General features: G+C 43.1%; 1 protein-coding gene across 3 annotated transcripts in view; it reads right to left on the reverse strand.

Annotated features, from left to right (window-relative positions):
- Window positions 1–981: 981 nt before the first annotated feature.
- The window catches only part of klf7a (Kruppel-like factor 7a), a 47,185-nt gene continuing 26,182 nt past the window's right edge, over window positions 982–21,984 (reverse strand). For all 3 annotated transcript variants that reach the window (XM_039606395.1, XM_031754955.2, XM_039606397.1), the window contains 3 exons: window positions 17,238–17,865; window positions 7,592–7,715; window positions 982–1,342 (listed from right to left, as the gene is read on the reverse strand). In XM_039606395.1, the coding sequence (XP_039462329.1) occupies window positions 1,291–1,342; window positions 7,592–7,715; window positions 17,238–17,865 (804 nt within the window). In that variant the 3' untranslated portion in view covers window positions 982–1,290. The remainder of the gene's footprint in view (window positions 1,343–7,591; window positions 7,716–17,237; window positions 17,866–21,984) is intronic.

A 21,984-nucleotide genomic window follows, 5' to 3' on the forward strand; every position in this document is an offset into this window, starting at 1 on the left:
AAATAAAATAGCCTTTACGTACATAGTGATTTTTGTTTGTGTTCGGTGTGCTATCGCAGCTAGCTAGCTGCTTCAACTTGTGCATTTGGCTGTCCATGCTCATTTGGCACGTGAAAGCCAGCATTTGTTGAGTCCCTAATTAATTCCCGGTTCAAGACAGTGGATACATTTTTACAAAAGTTTGCCAACAGAGTCAATTGTGCAACAGTTTTTTGACAACAACTCATTAGTGCTAAGATCCCAGAGAGGAAAAACACTCCTAAGAGCCATCTCGCATCTCTTGAACCACTCAGTTCCAGCTGATGTTCTAGGAGTCTTTCCCAGTGTAGGTAAGTTAGCCTTGCCTAGTCGTAACCGGTAAAAGAAGTTCATAGAGCAAGCTAACCGCCTACATGACCTCAGTCAGTCTTCACAGCACATCAGTGGGACACACTTCCATTTTCAAGTCTTCGAAATCTAATGAAACGCTCCATTCAAGCAAGTGCTCATATGCCATGAAGTCATAGGGATTTATGAATGGATCCAGTTGGCAGATAAGACAGACGTTTGATGAAAACTGTCAAATATTTGTTGGATATATAAGAAATGGTGAATTCTAAAGGGTGTGGCGAGTACTGAGGGAGTGAAAGTCAGCCTTCGCGCTTGCTTGGCTGAACTGCTATTGAAAATGAAGTCTTCTTTTCAAATATATGTGTTGTAACAGTAGTACTCATCGCAGTACAACAGAGTTACAGTACAACTGGTCCAGTTTGGCATTGGTGTCCTAGCTGGCATGTGGAGCACTGCTGCATGAACAGGGCTGGAAGCATTTCACAGAGGGACCACAGCAAGGCAAAGACTGCAAAGGGTGAGAAATAAAAAGCTGCCAACTACAAGCACGTGGCCTGTCGCTCATCATGTGACATCCCCTCTGAGACACATATGAAGGGTGGGATGGAGCGTCTGTATAGTCCACGCGACAACACAGGGGGAGTTGGGGGCGGTTGTGAGGTGAAGATGTGTCACCGTGGAATCATGGACCAACTGGTCGTGCACAGATTGACAGAGCCACTTAGGATCAGTTTGTCTGTCTGCCTGTATTTCTGTCTGTAGTCCCTGTGTGGTTTCCATTTCTCCAGTCGAGAAAGACCAGATCTTGTGTTTTCTTTTTTTTTTTCAATCTGTCCTGCCGTCTCTCTCTGAAATCCAAGGTGTTATTTTTCTGCAGACGTTCCCTCTCTTTCTTCCACTCTGCCTCCATCCTTTTCCTCTCTCTTTCATCCACTCTCCCGCTGACCTCTCCCGAATTTCTCAGATGTGCCTCTTCATGTGTAGCGCCAAGTGATCCGACCGCGAGAAACACCTGCAACCAAAGAGAGAGAAACAGAGAACAGCTTGTTAGCTCGTTACCAATGCAAGGGGAAGAAGTTTGTTTTGTCGATTGAGCTAAATGTTGCTGTTAGCTAGTGAGTGCTGAGCCACTAATGCACATGCAATTAGTATATGTGTAACTAATTCATAATCAGCATTTTCAGCAGCACTCCTAATGACTTCAGCTGCGCCATGAATAACTAGAGAGCCCGCAGATGGATCTGTTGAAACAGTGTGGTGGTGGTGGTAGAGGTGGGGAGGAGGAGCAGCATGCAAAACATGTGCTGTAAAACGATAGCTAAATTAGATGAATCGAAGCCTCTCATTTGAAATCAGGCTTGTAGAATTGCTGGGGCGTAGCTGCACAGTGAAAAATGGAATTGCTCTGGAAGTACATCGGCCTATTTTTTTTATTTTTTTCCGAGAGGGTTTTAAAAATAATCTTTACAAATGATCATTTCAACCTGATTGCCACAAACTGACATAATATATGCTTTCAGCTGGTGTTTTGTTTATGCCACACTTGCTTACATACAGATGCAGCCATTATGAGACCTACTTTTTCATCTCCAGATCAACAGCGTTTCTATGGCATGCTCGCTGAACTAACACTACAGCTCCGTTCCCCAGAGAAGCAGTGCTTTCCAAAAAGAAAGTGTTGCTTTCTTTTAGATAATTGGGAGTTGGATGTTTTGCTGATTAGTGTGTGAGAAATATTTTGGATGGAGGCGGAGGCTGGTTTAGAGTTGAGTAAAGTGGATAAATTTACTAATGCTGTGCAGAAAAAAGAAACAAACAGCTTCCAATTTGCAGTATTTTCCAAAGCTTCTAATGCTTTAGGAAGTATCTCTAAACAGAAGAAAGGCTAAGTTTAAGAAAATAGCTGCTGTTTTATGTCCCTTTGTTATGACAGAATAAATAACCACAGCACGCTAGTGTTAAAGTGCATCACTCCCAGCAGTTCCAGATGAGTATGACACTAAAGGTTCAAGGAAAATATTGAAAGTGTTTCATAGCTAACACACTCTTATTTATACAGCATTTTGACACCATCTACATATCAGACAAGCTGCAACCAGTTGAAGAAACATCACACGCATGGGCTGGATCTGACTGAAAAACCACTGCATGACCATCTGTTAACAAGTTTTCAAACAGAAGGTAGCTACATCTTAAAGAATAACCTGGAACCATAATTAAAATCAGAGTATCCATGTTGTAGTATCTCTTCTTGCTCAAGTTATAAGTTTTGTTGCTATTGGTTTGCTATATTGCACAAACTAATGAGAATTAAAATCTACTGATAAAAAGTTCCCATAAAATGACCAATATGACCTTGATGATGAGCATGATTTGGATTAAGAATCCTTAGGTCAGGGGTGGCTAGTTAAATTTCCCAAGGGGCCACATGAGAAACTAGGACTGTTGCGGAGGGCCGGACCACACCAATAGGTTTTTAGAGAGATAAATTTAATGTGGAGCAGAATTTTGTTCAGCTCATTGATGCGGGCCTCCACAACAGTCCCAGTTTCTAATGCTTACCCTCGTCTTAGATGAGCACTCCATAGAAGTTCACAAAAATCTGATGGATACCCAAGTAGTGATCATTTTAAAAATGAAAGTGCTCATAAAATAACCAATATGACATTGACCTTGAGCAGAATTTGGGTGAGGCCCCCTTCAATCAATTAATTTTCCCAAGAGGCAACGTGAGAACCTGGGACTGTTGTGGAGGGTCGTGCCCACAAGCTTATAAAGAGATCAGATTAATACTGACAACAGTCCCAGTTTTTAATGTGGCCCACTGGGGAAATTAATTGTCCACCTATGCCTTATTAAAAAAAACCCCAAAAAACATGCACACAATGATCATCTAAAATCTGACACTGCTCTAGGAGAATTAGCAATTGTTTTGAACACAGGTACAGAAAAATGATGGATGCCTCATCATTACATAAGCCCATCGGTTTTATGACCAAATGAGTTAAAAATGACAGCAATGCTGTCCAGAATAAGACTTGATACTAGAGACTACAAACACATGAAAGAAGTGTTTACTGAGGTAATAAATCAAGTAAGAAGCAGGGCAGTTTTCCCAAAGACTATCCAGTGTGATTCCTATTTGCCATTAGAGACGTCGCCTCTAAATATTAGTCAGAAGCCTTTTGTGGTTTATGATAATATTTTAGCCATGAATGTGAGGTAACTTAACCTTAACTGTTAATTTAATAACTTTTATAGCTCAATCGTAACATACCATAGTCTTTCTTTGAACACAGAGTCTAACATTCATCACTCCATGCCTTCATGTCATGAATTTCTAGAAGATGTTCCTTTCCTACCTTGTTTTTTTTTTTGACACAGGTTTCAGATTGGCTCTTTCCACTGAGACAGAGGGAACTGTCTAACACGTCTTGATGAATCAGTGTTTGGCCAAGAGAGGGAGTCACATGTGATGAGCCACCAGTCATCCGTCTTACTGTCATACCTGTGTGTGTGTGTTACTGTCTTTGTGCGCACGAGTGTGTGCACCCGTACAAACACATGTGGGATAAATGAACGGCTCAGAAGACATTCATGGGTGTTCTGTGTGTGTGTGTGTGTATGTGTGTGTGTGTGTCACTGTGAGTGTGTTCGCTGAGACAGATGGTAAAGTATGAGTCACGACTCGGGGGCACGACACCAGCTGGCACACCGTAGGTCTGCCTCCTGCTTCCCTCATCCCCCAACTTCCCCCATCCTCAATCTTCCACCCTGACTTTTTTCTGTCTCCCCTGTTTCCCCTCTTCCTTCATCTCAGCAGGGTGTGTGTGCACTTGTGTGTGTGTGTTAGGCTGGAGGGGTTGGACATCCTGTGACACATGACAGAGGTGGGCCCAAATTAGGGATGTGCCTGTAGGGGGGTCTGGTAGCGGGGGAAGGTGGGAAATCAGGGGGGAGGGATACTGTATTTACAGTCTCTCCAGCTGAGACCTGATTAAGTTGACACTGCATGGCCCTCTGCCCCCTGACACACACACACACATATGCATACACACTTTTCAATAGGCATCAAGGCAAAGTACCTTAGGTGAGGAGGGAATTTCTTTTTGTCCTTTCATAATGAACCTATGCATGATTCAAGAAGTCATATATTCAATAACACCCTGCACTGTGATCAGTTTTGAAACTGTCAAAAAAGACTGCACTGTCCTTTAAAAGACACACACTGTGTTTTGCTCGCAGCGGTTTTTGACAATAGATGACATCTTTATTCCCTAATTTCTAGCTCCATGAATAATTAAATGCCGTTGCATGTAATTTACAGAAAAGAAGAAAAATGATTGATTAAAACAAGGCTGTCAGCACAATGTAAAAGATACAATTACAAGAATAATTTGGGTGAAGACAAATGTAAGTGAAACAAATGAAAGAACGACAACAAATGTAAGTAAAACATGCAAGTAAATACAAGCAAAACACACAAACAAATGTAAGTTAAAAACAAGTAAATATGAAGATAAATGTAAGTAAACACGTAAGTAAAAGTAAATAAAAGTATTTTATAGAAAACATAGCCGTATGTTAATGGCAAATGAAAGAAACTTGCCTGTTAAATTACAATAAGGCACTGGAGAGAAGCTTAAGCAGGATTAAAATGTTATTTTACAGTGTGCCCGTTGTAACTACGACAGCAGTTCCTTTTTAATGTAAAAACAATCCAGTGCTGTACTGTGAAATATGAGCTTTACAGGATAATACTGCTGTTTGGTTGCTATTATGGAGCTATTTTGGTGTTCCTGCTAGGATCTCCATAAAATGGTTTACTACCGTAAAATATAACTGCATGTTCTCACTCACATACCCAAGTATATATGTACAAAAAAAAGCTACAAAAGTCACCAAAAAGCCTCTGTATAGCAGAGGAAGCACATTTTAAGGCGGCATTTACCTTGCAGGCACTACTATATATATTAAGAGTTTTTCTTCTATAGCGCAATAACAAAAGGAACCTTTTAAATTTCCTTTTGTGTGTGTGATGAAATCCTTTAAAAAGACCCTTTTTATCATGGGATGCCTTGCTGGATCGTGGTAGCTCCTGTAGACAATATTGCTCAGAGATCCCAGAGGTGTCAGCGAGGGCCAGATCACAGACAGACAGCAGGGTGTAATTAAAATAGGAGTAAACATTTTTGTGTCGGCAGCAAGCTGATCATTGAAAAAGCAAATAATTGCCTTTAAATGTTTGATTTTTTTTTTGGTCAGTGGAACCAGATTTAAAGAGCCATTTCCCTTTGCTTCATAATTAAACAGAAGCCAAGGTGCCTAATTAGGAAGAGTCACAGTCAAATTATAACAGATCACCTCTTTCCAGTGACAGTCAAGGGTGTAAAGGTGCATGACTTTGAGATCCATATGATGTTTGATTTAAAACAGCAAACAAAACATTATATATGATCTGCAAAGTCTTTAATGGAAATAGTCCATCATAACTATCATAAAAAAACAATTACTGTTAAAATGTTAACTAACAAAAAAGCGGTAATTAACAGTGTTTCACAACTGTTTCAATTATTGGTTTATAAACAATATGGGAGCATTATCTGTTTATTATCAAACTATTATTGGAAATACTTGTTAAAAACTAAATATGCAGGAAGTTGTTAGGGTATAAATCACCTGGAGACTGTAGTTTGTGTATTTAGGCATCAAACTTAGGTAGGTTTAGGAAAAGGTTGCGATTTGGTTTAAAACACACTCATTTGCAACATTAAATGTGCACATTTAAAAAATGTCACTTAAAGATTCAATCTAATTGTTTTCCTTTTGTTCTGGCTCTCTCTGCTCTCTTCTCTTTCCCCTAACCCCCGACCCGTTGCAGAGCATGCTCCTCCATGAGCATAGTTCTGTTGGAGGTTCCTTCCTATTAAAATGGTGGTTTTCCTCTCCACTTTCTCCAAGTGCTTGTTCATTAGAGGTCCTGTAATTGTTTGGATTCCTTTGGGATTCCTAGTTACATAAATAAACCATAAATTATGGCATTACTATTGATTTATATATTTTTTCTGTTTATTGTTAAAATAACTATTAGTTAAAGTTAATTAACTACAAATTTTAAATTCATTAGTTGTTTTTGTTTTTGTGTGGTAAACTTCTCGGATGCCCAGCTTGCTCTGGACTTTTCAGGTGACAGGGATTATCGAGTTCACCGGAGAGCTTGCCCAATCACTGGGCCAGCCTGGGGCTTTATTTCCAGTAACCCACACACACACTTACACCTGTATTTAGGGTTATGGTGGCTTTAGCAATTCCCCAAATACATTTCCCCCCCTGTAAACATCTAAAAATCTACAAATTCAACCAACTTACAATGTTTAAACTAAAGTCAGTGACTGTTGAGATTAATGACTGTATATAAAAGATAGCCATGACATCACCCAATGGCCAGAGAAGTCCAGACTCAAGTTTTTTTTTGTCATTTTTAAGTTTCAAACTGAATGTCAAAAGCAAGGGGTGCACAAGCCTACCCTACCTAACCTACCCTAGCGTACCCGGCATAGCCTTTTGTACCTTTAAGTACATTGGCATCATGTGTTAAATAAAACTCTAAGCTAACAATCGAGACCCTAACCTAAGTGTATAAGAAATGAGAAATGTGCATAAATTGCCAGATTTCTGTACAGTCAGAGGAGTGACCCCCAGCTGGGCAATAAAAAGAGCAAAGATTTAATGGACTATAGCACCAGCTTCACCCTCAAAGGCTGTGTCTATCTTTTCTTTATTGCCAGTGTTTCTGATAATAAAGACAGTATTTATTTACTTAATACCCTGCAAATTAAATTAATATTCCAGGTTGTTAGGTGTTTCATTGCTAATGTTCTCTAAACTCATTTTACACCTCTGTCCCGCTTTGAATCCAAATCAAGACCATGTATCATCATGTGTGAAGAGTCACTATTAATATGCTGCACCGTCCCTAATGTGGGTCTAGAGCTGAAACACTGAGCTCAACTCGCTCAAACACTGAGCGAGTTGGGTCTTGGAGCGCACATTAGTAATCCTGCCAACACACTTTTAAACTGGGTCAGTACCAAAACACATTTCGGGGTGTGTAACCAGCATCTTGTCTTCACTACACCAAACACAATGTTAAAACACAGCCTGCTGTGCTTGTGGAAGTACTTCAAATAGCGCTCGGATAAAAAGGCGAAGAAAAACATATAAGACACGGGGAAGGAGGGAGAGGCGTGTTTTGACAGACCTGTCACAGTGGTTGCACTTAAAAGGCTTGGCGCCGGTGTGTTTGCGGTAGTGCCTCGTCAGCTCGTCGCTCCGGGCGAATCGCCACTCGCAGCCCTCCCACGAGCACTTGTATGGCTTCTCACCTAGGGGGTAAAAAAAAAGCACACGTGAGCACCTGTTTGATCGCTCATACACCAATCACACGCTTATTTGTTGTTCTGCACCCATGCAAAAAGCTCTTTGCCGCTAACCCTTTATCTTCCTGTTTGATATTGGCAGAGCTTTTATTTTAATGAGTGTGTCCTGTATATTGTGGGTGCATGTTAGCTTCCGTCTGATAAAGATCCCTGTGCCTCCTGTCACCATTTCCTTTTTTAGGGACTGTAAAGAGAGCAATGCGATGAGATGGAGAAGCTCCCACTGGTCTCCAATCTTGCTGAACATGCAGAAGAGGAGTGGAGGGTTGAGAGAGAAGAGGTGGAGAGGGAGGGAGGGGTGAGGATTAGAGGCAAGGTGGATGAGAGACTGAGAGGAGGAGGTGAGATGAGACCAGGGGAGGGAAAAGTAGAGTAGGAGAGAAGTGTTGCAGAAGTGGATTAAGGCAAAAGAGGCTGCAGATATGCTGGTAGGGAAGGAGGGGGTAGTGATAATTAGGCCAGACACATAATGGCAAGGAGGCCACAATCCGCCAGCTGCGTCCAACTCCGAAGATGTCACCTGCATCAGTCACATCCCATCTGGACTGGTGCTCGTGGCTGACCAGCTCTGCTCGAGTGCTTTCACCACGACTACTGGCTTAATTCATTGAATGCGATTATCCAAAGGGACAAAATCAATAGATCAACTGCTCTGTCAAAACTGCAATGAGAGCTTGTGTAAAGTAAGGAGGGGCCACGTCTGTGAGCCAGATGTGGGAGATATTCACATAGTATTTCAGGCAGGATCTAAAATAATCAATCATTTATTCTTTATTTCTTTTTTGTAATTTGCTAATTTCATTACCCCCCTGCCAACAGCGAGCTTCGATTGCAGGTCAGCTAAGAGGGAACTTGAATGGTGTAACTCTCTGTGTTGTAATTTCAGTGGATCTGGTTCACCTGTGTCAGTTATTCTATTCAGTGTAGTTCTTTTGGATATTTAAGTCACCAAGTCACCAGGATGACTCTTTCTAGGCCACCAGTTTCGTCTGTGGTTTAAATGTAAGTTTATATCTGTCTACTGAGTCTATCAGTCAATTTGGTTTATTCTCATTTATTACCTAACCCTTTTTGGCTCCCCTGGACCTGTTTTGTTTCTAGGATCAGGAATTACACACAATATCCCCACAATTGGGCAAGACTAAAACAATCTGGATTAATAGATAGGACTGCAGAACAGAGGCAAAAATATGTATATCTATCTATCTATATATATATCTATATCTGCATATATATATATATATATATATATATATATGTATAACTACTCGATTTTGTGGTGAACTGTCTCTTTAACAAAAAACTGTAGAGTTTAAAGTGCTTTTGGTCTAGATCCAGAAATTAGTCTTGTCCCCTTCCATCCCAGAGCTGCAGGTTTGGGCCATCCGACTCCGGCCAATGAAATTCCCGGGAGGCAGGAATGCCTGAATGCGTTGCCTAGCAATGGGATCAAGGGGGGTGGGGTGTATCTGTGTGTGAGTGTGTGTGGAAGAGAGACGTGGGGTGGGTAGGGGGTATGTGGTGAAACATGAGGAGGCAGTGCAGCTGGCTGGATCTGGCAACGGCACGCCGCCATGCCACCGGCCAATTACTGAGCACGCTGGCAGAGCACGGAGGCAGTTGCCTAGCGACGGTAGCCGTAGAGCTGTACAGGGCAAGAGGCGGGGGGGAGGAGCGGGGCTGAGGGGGCGATGATGGTGGTGGTGGTGGAAGTAGTAGTGGTGGTGCAGGAGGAGGGGGGGCACTAAGAGACCAGAGCCTGCAGCAGTACATAACCACTCAGCTACCGACTCCTCCAACGATACACTGCCTCCGTTGCCTAGCAACACCCCCCCCCCCCCCCCTATACAAAAAAAAATCCACCCTCCTCCGCTCTCTCTCAAGATGCCCAAACAGTGAAGTAGAGCAGGTACACACTCGCCTCTGCAAACAGACACCGGACTGGAAATGCTACTTGTAAAAACACACAGTCCGACTGATTGACAGTTTTAAACGGCCATCAGTAACCTAATCCACTGGATTAGCCTGAACCCAGCAGCATAATCTGATTACCTTCTGTTACTTTTGGATTACTTTGCCTGTATAATGTAGATTATTGAGCTAAGTGGATTATTGTTATGATTTAAAGAATCAGGATTGTGGACAGTTGCACGCTGCTGTTTAAAACAATTATTTATTCCGAATGATTTAATAAAATCCACCATTAACCGGCACTTCTCCCTTTTCATTTCAGGGAAGAAATGCATACAATCAAAATGCTCCACCCCCTCCTCCCTCCATCTTTAAAAATGCTTTTTTATTTTAAAATAATCAAATGAGCGCTCACATATTTCTCATCCATAATCTGATAACTGGGTGTTTCCTGAGTCACCGTAATCCCATTAGGCGTAATCTGTTACTTCCGAACGCTCAAACACGCGCACCCATGCGCGCGTTCTCTCCAGCCTCTCAGGTGCCAGTGGTGAAGTTAATTACATTGCCTCCATTAGCTGAAGCTGAAGCAGGGCATTTGAGTCTCAGAGGTCATTACAGAGGCTCTCGGAGAGGCGGCTTTATAGGCGCCAGCCCCGCAACCAGCACTGCTGGGCTCAGAGATGAGCGAGGGGAAGAGACAAAGATGAAATATGGAGGAAGTAATGGAGAATTGAAGTGCGTTAGTAAGAGACGTGAGGATGATGGGAAAGCATGGGATGAAGCCTTTTTTCATAAAAGGCTTAATAATTTCTAACACAGTGCCTGGCAGGTTTTAAAAAAAAAGGCACTTTAAGTTAGTTTTGTAGTTGATTGAAAAAATATTCTCACATATCCAAAGACACATTGTAATATTTTAAAAGAATAAGAGTGGAAAGAGCCTATTTGTGGTCGTAAAGGCCAAATGAGGTGCCATCATTCTCACAATAAATCATAACAGAGATGGCCTTACATCAAAATTATATGGTAGATAGAGTTATTACTGCAATCATGTCACTACTTGTGTTACAAAGGTTCTTCGGTTATTTGCACACCAGGCGGACACAAAGAAAAAAAAATAGTCTGACTTTGGAGTATTTGGGCTATAATCAGCTGATCCCATTTCTTGTGCGGGGGGGGCAGTCTACAGTGGACATATGGGCTGTACTTTTATTTTTATTGCACAAGAGGACAAGAGCATGATGGTAAGTAAACCTGTAACCAGGACAGAAGCAAGCGTGTTATACACCCAACACAACTTCAGCTCTTTGCTAGCATCTGCAAAGACAAGCATGCTAACACAAAGCTAACAAAGGCAGTGATGAGGAGTCCAGCTTTTAGCCTCCATTTCTACCTGATCATGTTTCTACACTAAATGCTCCTTTTCAGACAGTTTTTTCTACTGTTTCCTTTGTATGATGTCACTTAGAGCTGATGCTCCTAATATGGTCATGTCAGGCACACAAGCCCCGCCTCACTGTTTTCAAGCTTTCTGTTTACAAAAGGCAGCCAATCAGAACAAAGTTAGAGTCCAGGAATTAAAAAAAATATATATATATACATATAGCTAGATCCCCTTTAAAATCTATAAACTGGGATCTTCTCTAAATTGCACGTTGTACGCTAAAGAAACTGCAAACACAAACTGGTCAACATTTTGCATTTGGAATAACACATCAAATTGTTGAGCCCTGAAAAAACTAAAGTGGCAAAAGAGCAGAGTGACAGAATATGAGCCTGATAGAGAGGCAAACATGCAGAGAGAGACAGCGTACTGGCTAAAAGACTGAGACAGAATGAGAGGAGGAGAGAGCCAGAGAGGGAAAATGATGAGAAACACGAGAAAGAGCGAGAGAGCGAAAGCAGAATAACCCAACAGTCCTCGTGTTTTACCCTACCCAAAATCTAATTGTACCATTCCTTATCTCCCATAAGCCTATTCACAAAAAGCTCTACAGGGCACTGTCATTTCAACTCAGCCCGTCTAATTCCAGATTAAATCGTTGCCTTTTCTCCGTCGGTAATTTATGGAAATAACAACTAAGAAAAAGAGGATTTGAGTAATGACATCTTTAAACTTGTCAGGATAATGGCTCAGTGAATGGGGGAGCCCGTGGCACTGCTGTCTTTTTCTGAAGAGGGTCGCTCCACTGTACCTCCCCCATTCCTGTCTTCTGTCTTCATCTACTCTTTGTTTCACTCCACGTCGCTCTTCTCCTCTTTCTTCAGCTTTTGTGGCTTCCTTTGTCATCTTAAGTCGACATTTTCCCCGTTTATCATTCTACTTCCCGGTTTGAATAACAAGACAGATGTTCTTTTTTTACTGCTTTTATGTTAAAGCACCTTACGTGACACTGATAGGCTCCAAGGGGGAAGAGAGGAAGTGTGTTTTTAATGGTGCTATATGGCAGTTGTGGCACTGTCATTAAATCATTTTAATGTAAATTTTTCTTAATAATTTACAGGGGAGAGGGGGGGTGATAAAAAGAGGTTGCCACATTGATTTTTCTCTGTTTGTCTATTCAGGTGTGCAATGATAGACACTCCCAACAATTAGTCAATTAGACAAATAGTTAAAGAGAGGCAATTCAATTATAGTTGAAGTGATTTCTCAAGTCATAATATTAACTTAGCGCCATTATAAATAAATATAAACAGAGTGAAATATGAGGGTATTGTCTTAGTTTAATAACTATTAAATGGTTCATAAAATAGGTACATATTCACTGAGGATGCAAAGGACCAAGCTAGCTCCAGACACTATACAGCATCAGCACAGATGACTGACAGGTGAGCTCCTTTTCCTGCAGCCTTCTACAACTTCCCAAACAGTCAGCTGATTGGCACTGCAGCTCCAAACTTTTCTAGACATTACCCGAAAGGGGTCTTTAAGCAGGCAGCTCCATAGTGCAGTGTCTTTGTAATGTCTGTTTGATGAATCCACTGCTCATCATGTGTCCTTCCCCCTATACACGCTGTACCCGAGCAGCTCTATCGCCTAAACCACGCGGAGTATTTCCAACAGTGTGAACGCATCCGAGGCAGACTATTTCCTGCTGTGTGTTGCGCGTGAGAAAGGATCAAAATGATCCCAAACTAATTCTTCTAAAATGGTTTGAAGTTAATGTGGGAAAACAGCTTAAGACGTGTTTCTTAATACGTTGGTAATGAGTAAGCCATGCAGCCGCTGTTTTTGGAGGGTTTTTTTTTCCAAATTTCCAGAGGTTTGGACCTAAACTGTAACTATGGATCGGAATGCTCCATCTCAAAATTCAGAGATATCACAAGACAAATAAAGGTGCCCCCTCTGCTATTTACTCTGTTAATTAACTGAGTTAAACACAAAATATAGTATGGATGTCAGATTACGGTACAGTACTGTGCAAAGTCTTGAGCCATTCCTAATTCTGCTATGGAAATGGCACAGCAGTGTATTGAAACATGTGCAAACATACATGTAAATACAATTTTAATGAGCTTGAAAGTCATGATTTGGTGTGACCACCTTTATTCTTCAGCACAGTCTGAACTCTCTTAGGCAGCTTTCTTGTCATTTCTTTAAGTAGTCTTCAGGAATAGTTCTCCAGGCTTCTTGAAGGACATTCAAAGCTCTTCTTTGGATGTTTCTGCCTTTTGTTCTGTTCTCTGTCAACATGATCCCACACTGCTTCAATAATGTTGAGGTCCGGGCTCTGGGGAGGCCAATCCATGACTGATAGCGCTCCACTGTGTGTTTTTCTATCCGGGATCCAGGTATGATTTTACTTTTAGACTTTCAGGCAAGGCAAGTAACAACAAAGAGTCTAAAGTTACAATTTAAAATTGGTTCTTTGCCAAGCTGTGTGTTGTGTGACACAACACTGGTTTGTCTCTTTAGTTCGCTGCTTTGTTTTATGTTTTAATGAGTCATAGGTCAGTGTTAAGTGGCTTAACAAACAAAAAACTCTCCTCTGAAAATGGTCAGGTACAAGGAGTGGACGGAAAATGAGTGGAGAACCAGGCAATGTCCAAAGAAAACCTGGAGAACTGTTGTTCAAGAGCACTTTAAAACATCAGAAGAAAGTCTGAATTCTTAGAAACAAAATCTAAAGAAATGAGCGTTGGCTCAAGACTTTTACGTCATGTTGTAGCATCACTGTGCTCAGGTTCCTATGGTCGGTTCAGCCTTCACATACATTTTAATATCAACCACTCCACACAGCTCTCTGGATTTCAGTTTCATTTAATTGAGACTTCTTGTGATTTGCTTGTATGGATTTTGTGACTGGACAGCACCAGTGGAACTGGTCCCCCATAGCTGGCCCAGTTGGCATGGAGTCTAATCACAAGGGTTGTAGACACACCACGCTGGGGGAATCAATGATGGCATGTCTGTGCAAATTTGTTCCAACACGGAGGGTGTGATGTTTTCATCATCTCTCACACTCAGATGATGACTTCTTTTCAAAGAGGCAAGCCAGAGCTGGTAAACAAGTCACACGTAGCGTCTTCGCTGGACAGCTCTGGTGATCTGTCAACCAAGCAGTGGATAAATTTAGAAGGCGGGGGAGCAACCCAATCCAATTTGAGTCGCTGTAACTTCATTTACTATGATGGACGCTCTTCGCTGTACCTCCCGCGGTTAAAATAAATAAGGAAACAGCTATATGGCTACCTATCACATGTCAATATCCATCTCATTATACCGCTGAACGCCTCTCTCAGAGTGTGGGGGGTAGAGACCAGAACGAACAAAAATAACATTGCTCTCAGCTCGCCAACCAAAAGAAGACACACAGAAGAGCTCAAATAAGCTGCAAGTTAATAACAGCAATCTCTGACACACTGGAGAAAACGCTGAGATGGTTATCCCTCATGTCCTGCTTCATGGGATTATAATATAAAGTTACACTTGAAAAATATTTCCCTTGTTCTTAAAAATGATCCCATTACCAACCCTGGAAAAAAAAATCTGACAACTTCAGATTGAGAAACACTGACCTAGACTTATAGAACGCATAGAGGACGGCAGGGCCTGAAATAAACCGAGGAAATGGCAGCCTATCCAGGTCAATCCATCCATCACTGCGCACTTACTCAGACAGAGGACAGCTCCCTGACAGAGGTCTGAGTGGTTTGGGATTGAGATGGAGGAGCGGGAGAGTTATAGCTTCTGAACCCTCCCCCCTTCCTTCATGTGAAGAACCTTGACAAGGAGGACCTGCCCTGGTTTGGCTCAGAGAAGTACTTAAGCAGAAAGAGTGAGGATAAGAGGCGTGTTTTTTTTTTTGCCTTTTTCTCAAATCATCACATTTTTATCTTTCATTTTTGATATTTCAATATGGCACAGACCCTGTTCTGTGATTACAGAGCTGCTGCTTCTTGCACATTCCTTATCGTTTCGTGTGCATTTTGTTCCAAGAATGTGTAGCAGGTGGATTTTCACTCTGTATTTTCAAGTGAGGTTATCTAAGAATTCAAAAACCCAAGAGGGTGGAAGCACGGACTGTGATAGACCGGAAGATTGTTACAGAACTGCCCGACATATTAAATGCACCTCCCCGAGTGGGCGAGGCTTCGAGACATCACTGGTAGAAGAAAAATGGTCAGACACAAAAAAACCCCTCAGTGCTCATCCAAAGACAAGAAAAGAGTCAGAGAAGAAAATACTCTTTGAATCCTGTTCTTTCATCTTCGGTGCCTGACACAGACGTACTGTCTGTGTCTCGCTCGGCGTGCAGCGGTCATTTAGCTTCAGGATTGAGCCATTTTAACCTGTCACCAACAATGAGCGTCAGTCAGTTTTATTACAGGTGGATGAAGGGGCTACCTCTGATTGTAGAGGTGCCCTCAGAGCTGCCGCGCTGAAAGCGGCTTACTAAAATCATATCTGAAAAGTGCCCCAACTATTCTGCTCAAATTCAGAATTGGGGTGTCAAGGTAACTATTTATTGGCAGTTATTGACAAGACATTTGAAAATGAAAACTTAATATTGTGTGACAATTTCACATACAGTATGACAAGACTATAAATACTTGTAGGGCTGTGCGATATGACCAAAATCTCATATCCCGATATTAAGACATCTATCGTCCGATAACGATATAAATCACAAAAATGTAAAATTTTCTGTAAATTCTGTGAATATCGGGCAGCTCGACTTATGTGAAGTGTTTCCAGCTGGGCGTCGCGTGCACCTGGAGTCGAGTGTTTTAACTGATGCATGAAACGATACATTTTTAGACATAGGTTGTAACGGCCGCCATTTTCTTTGTGAGTATTTATTACACAGCGTGCTGCGGGAAAAGCCTGTTCTAACGTTTGAGTCTAAGGTTTATTTTTAGCACCTGACGGCTCTTTTTGCTTCTCATCCGTAAATACTCTGCATCTTTCACGTGATTCAGTTTATTTTGAAAAGTCTCAACAGGATCTTGAGCTTTATTGTGAAAGGTTTATGTGGAAAATAAACAAGCGGACACGAGGTGGTTTTACCGTCGTTGTTGCTAACGACAACGCATAAAAACAAGCGCTTGTCCGTCTGTAGTGTGGTTATATTAAATATAAGAGAAAGAGAGAACTTTAGGAAATTAATATAGCCACTACAGTGACCATCAAAATAATGAAAAAATATTGCCGTAAACAGTTTATTTTGCGACACCACGAAACAAACGATAGCGTAAAATGAAACGATAGACGTTTTTCTATCGTCATCCGATATATATCGTTATATCGAACAGCCCTAAATACTTGTGTAGTAGTTCTAATAGTGGGAATCTGGCATTGTGCCCTGTGCTGTGTAAGCTATATGCAATACATATTTGATTGTGTATGAGTGATGCCATCTGCAAGGTATTTACTTGTGGAACATCTCTGTCCTCTTATTTTGAAAGTACAGTCACTACTAACCAGCTAGACTCAGGCCTTCCTGTGTCATGTTTCCATACCAAAAGGCTGGCTAGTCATTTTTGTGGCTCTAGACGTCCACAGCGAGATACAGGATGACTCTAAGAAGAACCTTCTCCTGTGCACCAAGCTTACAGAGGCTAGAGAACAAGGACTGCTGCCCATACCTGCTGTCCAGGGCACCATCAGCAGGATTAGAGACTCACTAGAGAGTAAACAAGTGTCAGGGGTGATTTGTGTCAGAAGGATAGCAGCACTTAAAAGAAAGGTTTACAGGATGGTAGTGAGACCTGCTATGATGGTTTGGAGATTGTGGTTCAGAGGCCGAACTGAAGATGCTAAGATTTTTATTGGGAGTGACCAGAATGGACAGGATTTGAAATTAGTACATCAGAGTTAAAGTTCAGGTTTAATCAAGGATGAGAAGGTTTGGAAATGTGCGGAGGAGGGATAATGGATATGTTGGACAAAGGATGCTGAAGATGAAGATGCCAGGCAGGAGCAAAAGAAAAAAAAGATTTGTGGATGTATCGAAGGACGGAGGAGGATGCTAGAAATGAAATGGAGGCATATGATGTGCTTGGGTGGCCCCTAAAGAGAGCAGATGAAAAAAGAAGAAGAAGAAGACTTCTTACCTGTATGTGTCCTCTGATGGGCCTTTAGGTGGGAGCTCTTGGTGTACACCTTTCTGCAGCCATTGAATTGGCAGCGGTGAATCCTCTTCTTGTTTTCTGGTAGCTCTCCAACCCCGATCACACATGCAGCCCCCTCATCTTCATCTTTCACCTGGACAGGAAGCGTGTGCCCCGCCACCAACCGGGCTGCGCTGAGCCCCACCTTCCTGGCTACCAGCTTCAAGGTGAGTGTCCCATCAGCCGAGGCCGTCAGCGTCTGGTTGGGTTTGACGAGGTGTCGGCCGAGTTCTGGTGATGACGGAGGTGTCAGGGAGGTGACGGCACTCAGCTGAGCCTGGTGGACCCCTTCCATGCCCTCTATATTTTCCACCCCTTGTCCTTTGGCTTTGAGGTCTCTCCTCACAGCGCCAGGGGAAGGGAAGTTCTTTCGAGTAGGGCAAAGGATCACCGGAGGTGGGCTCGGTGGTTCTGGGAGCCTCGGCAGGCTGGGGAGCAGGGTGTCTGACAGCTCCTCCTCTCCATCCTCCTTCATGTAGGCTGGAGTTAGGAGGCCATCCAAGTCTTGGTCAAAGAGCTCCGACAAACGCTTGGGCTCTGTCTGCAGATAGCGCTCCAATTCCAGGCAGGTCTACAGGAGGGAAAAAGTGGGAGAAAACACTCGGTTTAGATTCAACCCAGGCAAATTCACACATTCGGTCATTTGCACACCCTCGCTCTCAAATCCCACTTGACAATTTCAACAGCCCATCAGATCATCCGATATGCCTTTACATGCTGTGCAGAGAAAAACCTGCATGGTGCCATCCACTCACCCACACAGGCAACTGAGCAGCTCTGCCAGCTGTCACACACACACTCACACACACAGATAGCCACCAAGACAGCCAGGATTACCTGGCAACTCCAGCAAGACGGCTGATTAAACACTGATTGATTGCAACCGCTGTAGCACGGGAGGAGAAAAAAGAAAAAAAGGAGGCAACGGGGAAAGCAGGAGGAGAACTCCTAAACTGTACAGAACTCCTATCAAACAACATTTTATGGAGCTTTGACAAACCATGTGCGCACAGGCTTCCACTGAGCCAAGATAGGAAGATTTATTCAGCTGTAGTTATGGTCCGCTTCATCCCTATTACTCCAAACACCTCTCCCCGCGGAGGGCAAATAAAAGGCTGCATCCCAGATTTGTGCGAACTGGCATCCTGAGAAGTCTATTACTTTCCAACAAGCCGGCAAGGTTCTAGGAGGTAGAGCGAGCGAGCGGGCGACGGTGGGGTTGGGGGAGCAGGGGGGAGGAAAGAGACGCTCCATGTCCAAGGATGAAGCTATTACGTTTGAATGGCCGGCCCCAGTTTGATCCGAGGGATCGTTGTGTTTTGCTTGTAGCCACTAACCCGTTTTGACAGCTGAGATGGAGGCTAGCAGCTCCACTGGGCGCGTGCAACTCGCCACTTCATTTGTGTGTAAATAGGCACTGACAGACAGAGCAGCTAGTTCCATTATCAGGAATAAGGTTGTGCAGACTGAACACATCAGAGACATTTACAATCTTACAGCAGCACCCACCCCACCACCACCATCACCACCCCTTTCCTTGTTTGCACCTTCTAAAAATAAAACTGCACGTTTTTTCTCCTGTTTCGAAGGTGAGGTGGAGGGGTGGGGGTGTTGCCGAGGGATTTCTCCTTTAAGTCATTTTCTTCCAGGAACAAAAAGAGATTTGGAGTTGTTGAGGGCTTTTTTTGTTCTTGACTGCTTACAGTATTTGCATACTGACATCAAATTAAAAAGCTGCTCTGGACCACATCTACAGCGAGAAGTGAAGATAATGCACCGTGTCTCCTCCCTAGACTGTACGCCTACATGTTGTTTTTGCTGTTTTTTTTTTTTTACCTGGTGATGGTTTTAAAAAAATATGTTCTTTCATGCACCGTCTGAGAGGTCTTTGCCATTGATGGCTCCACTGAACGAGAAGGGAGACGTCCCGCTCACTGTTCTCTCTCTCTCTTTGGGAGCAAAATTTAATATTGAAGCTGTCGAGACGTGACGGGAGAAGCACCCGTCGGTCAGTGAGCTATAGAAAAAAACACAACCCTGCTCTGTTTACAGCATGGCCTCCAATACCTTCAGCCCATCCACCGATTGCCCCCCACCCAAAAAAATCAACCTGCTTTTCTTTTTACTTTTCTTTTTTTCCTCCTGCATTGTTGTCCCTTCCTTTCCCAAGGTGAGGACTAATTATCCACTAAAAACCATCCAGTTAAAAGGTACTTTATTCGGCAAAATGCTGAGGACTGCAAACCAAGGTGAGTGTGTGCGAGGCAGCGATAGTTCAAGGGAGCGGAAAAGAGGATAGAAATGGATAAGTGGAGAGCGGGGCTGAGGAAGGTGAAGAAGAAAAAGAAGAAGAGGAGGAAAAAGGAGAATGAAGGAGCGTGATGGTGGGGGGACAAGGTGGGAGAGTGAGACAGTGCGAGCGAAGGTCTTGACTTCATTTTCTCCGTGGGGGGTGAATCCTTTTTGGGAGTGTGACATTTGCCGTAACGGGATCCTGTCAGCGGGCGAGCCACAGGCCTCGCGCACGCAAGCACGGAGGGGAGGGTTCACGCACGATAAATGTTCGGTTACGACCCACGGCGAGGTGCCGGGGGTGTACTCCAGCGTTGTGTGCGTGTGCATGCCTGCATGTATAAGGTGTATGTGTGCAGAATGGGAAGACGTTAACCCTTGTACGGAGGATGAAAGCGGGCCCCAGGTGAGGCGGTGATGGGCAATACAAGCTTATCGTGGGCTCTTTCTTTGAATCTGTCTTTCTTTACTCCAATCACTCCATCAAGCCCCCCCCATCCCCCAACCTCCCCCAGGTGGTGACATTAACATTGTTAGAGAGAAGGTCATGCAGTTGATCAGCAGTTCCTCTGTGAAGTGGTGTGGGTGTATGTATGTGGCCGCATGTAATTATGCCAGTGTCTTGTGTGTGTGTGTGCGCACGCATAATTATTGCAAGCGCGCGTGTGTATAATTGCACTACCGTGTGTGTAATCATGCAGCTCTTGTACGCGTGTTTGTGTGAACACCTACGCACGTGCATAAACTGCTCGTTGCTGTTGTAGCCTAAAGTGAATGTGCAATTGGCATCTGTGTGCGTGAAATCAAGAGCCAAAGCATCCCACAACAGCCAGGATAAAGGAACACTCATGGTCCGCCTCGACTCCGTTTGGACAAACGCCGATCTGGAGAGACGGCATCAACTGGCTCTGCACAAAGCCAGGGTCCGTTTCCTAAAAGGCTTTCGGGATGATTCCTTCATGCGAGCCAAGATAAGCTGAGACAATCCAATGGCCGTTCCAGCAGCCCCGCCTCCTCCCCTACCTCCTCCTCCTCTTTCAAGCCGGTGGTTGGGTGACTTCCCAGCAACTCCAGACATCCATGTATTTTTTATTTGTTGTTTTTCTTTTTTCTGTTGTTTTCTTTATTTAAAGAGAAAAAAATCGTGGATGCCATTTGTACACAGTAGATCTACATGCACGGTGGTGTAGTCATTAGTAATGTTGCTTCACATGACAAATAGCCTCGATTTGAATCATCTGCAGCGTTTGTTCCTGGATGTTCCAAAAGAAAGACGCACTCCACTAACACTACTTTAGAATCATTAATTACCTAACATGGATGTCTTTGAACTGTTGTAAGAAGGCAGAGTACCCAGAGATAACATGCAAACTCCATACAAAAAGGTCCCAGGCAGGCGGTGGATGTGAGTGCAAAACTTCTTATTGTAAGGCGAAGTGCAAATCACTGCAGCACCATGCCAACCCAACCAAAAAGGAATTAGTGAACAAGGTAATGAACACGGTGATAAATTGTTTGGGATTCCAAAAGTGACCAAAAGGTTTGTTTGTATTATGTATGTAGATGTTGTTAGCATTATTAAGGGGAAAAAAGCTAACACACCACGATCTAAAGAAACTCAAGAACAGGAGAGAAAAAGTCATTGACATCTATCAGTCTGGAAAGGGTTACAAAGCCACTTCTAAGGGTTTTTACAGCTGCAGGCCTCACTTGTCTCAGTTAAGGTCAGGGTTCATGATTCCACAATAAGAAAGAGACTGGGTAAAAATGGCATCCATGAGAGAGTTCAAGGAGAAAACCTCTGCTGACGGAAAGGATCACAAAGGCTCGTCTCACATTTGCCAAAAACATCTTGATGATTCCCAAGACTTTGGGAAAATATTCTGTGGACTGACGAGACAAAAGCTGAACTTTCTGGAAAGTCCCGTTACATCTGACATAAAACTAACATTTTATAAAAAGATCATCACAGCAACAGTCAAACATGGTGGTGGTAGTGTGATGCGGCTGCTTTGCTGTTTCAGGACGACTTGCTGTAACTGATGGAACCGTGAATTCTGCTCTCTGCCAGAAAATCCTGAAGGCGGATGTCCGACCATCAGTTCATGGCCTGAACCTCAAGAGCTCTTGAGTTATGCAGCAGGACAATGATCAGAAACACAGCAGCGAATCCACCTCAGAATGACTCAAAAAAGACAAAATGAAGGTTTTGGAGTGGCCGAGTCAAAGTCTGGACTTTTCAGACTGAAATGCTTTGGCCGTTCATGCTGGAAAATCCTCCAAAGTGTCTGAATTAAACCAATTCTGCAAAGAACGGTGGACCAAATTCCTGCACAGTGATTTGAAAGACTCATTGCCAGTTATCACAAACGCTTGATTACAGGTCTTGCTGCCAAGT

Source organism: Oreochromis aureus, linkage group 23 (genome assembly GCF_013358895.1).
Source record: "Oreochromis aureus strain Israel breed Guangdong linkage group 23, ZZ_aureus, whole genome shotgun sequence".
In the NCBI taxonomy this organism is placed as follows: domain Eukaryota; kingdom Metazoa; phylum Chordata; class Actinopteri; order Cichliformes; family Cichlidae; genus Oreochromis; species Oreochromis aureus.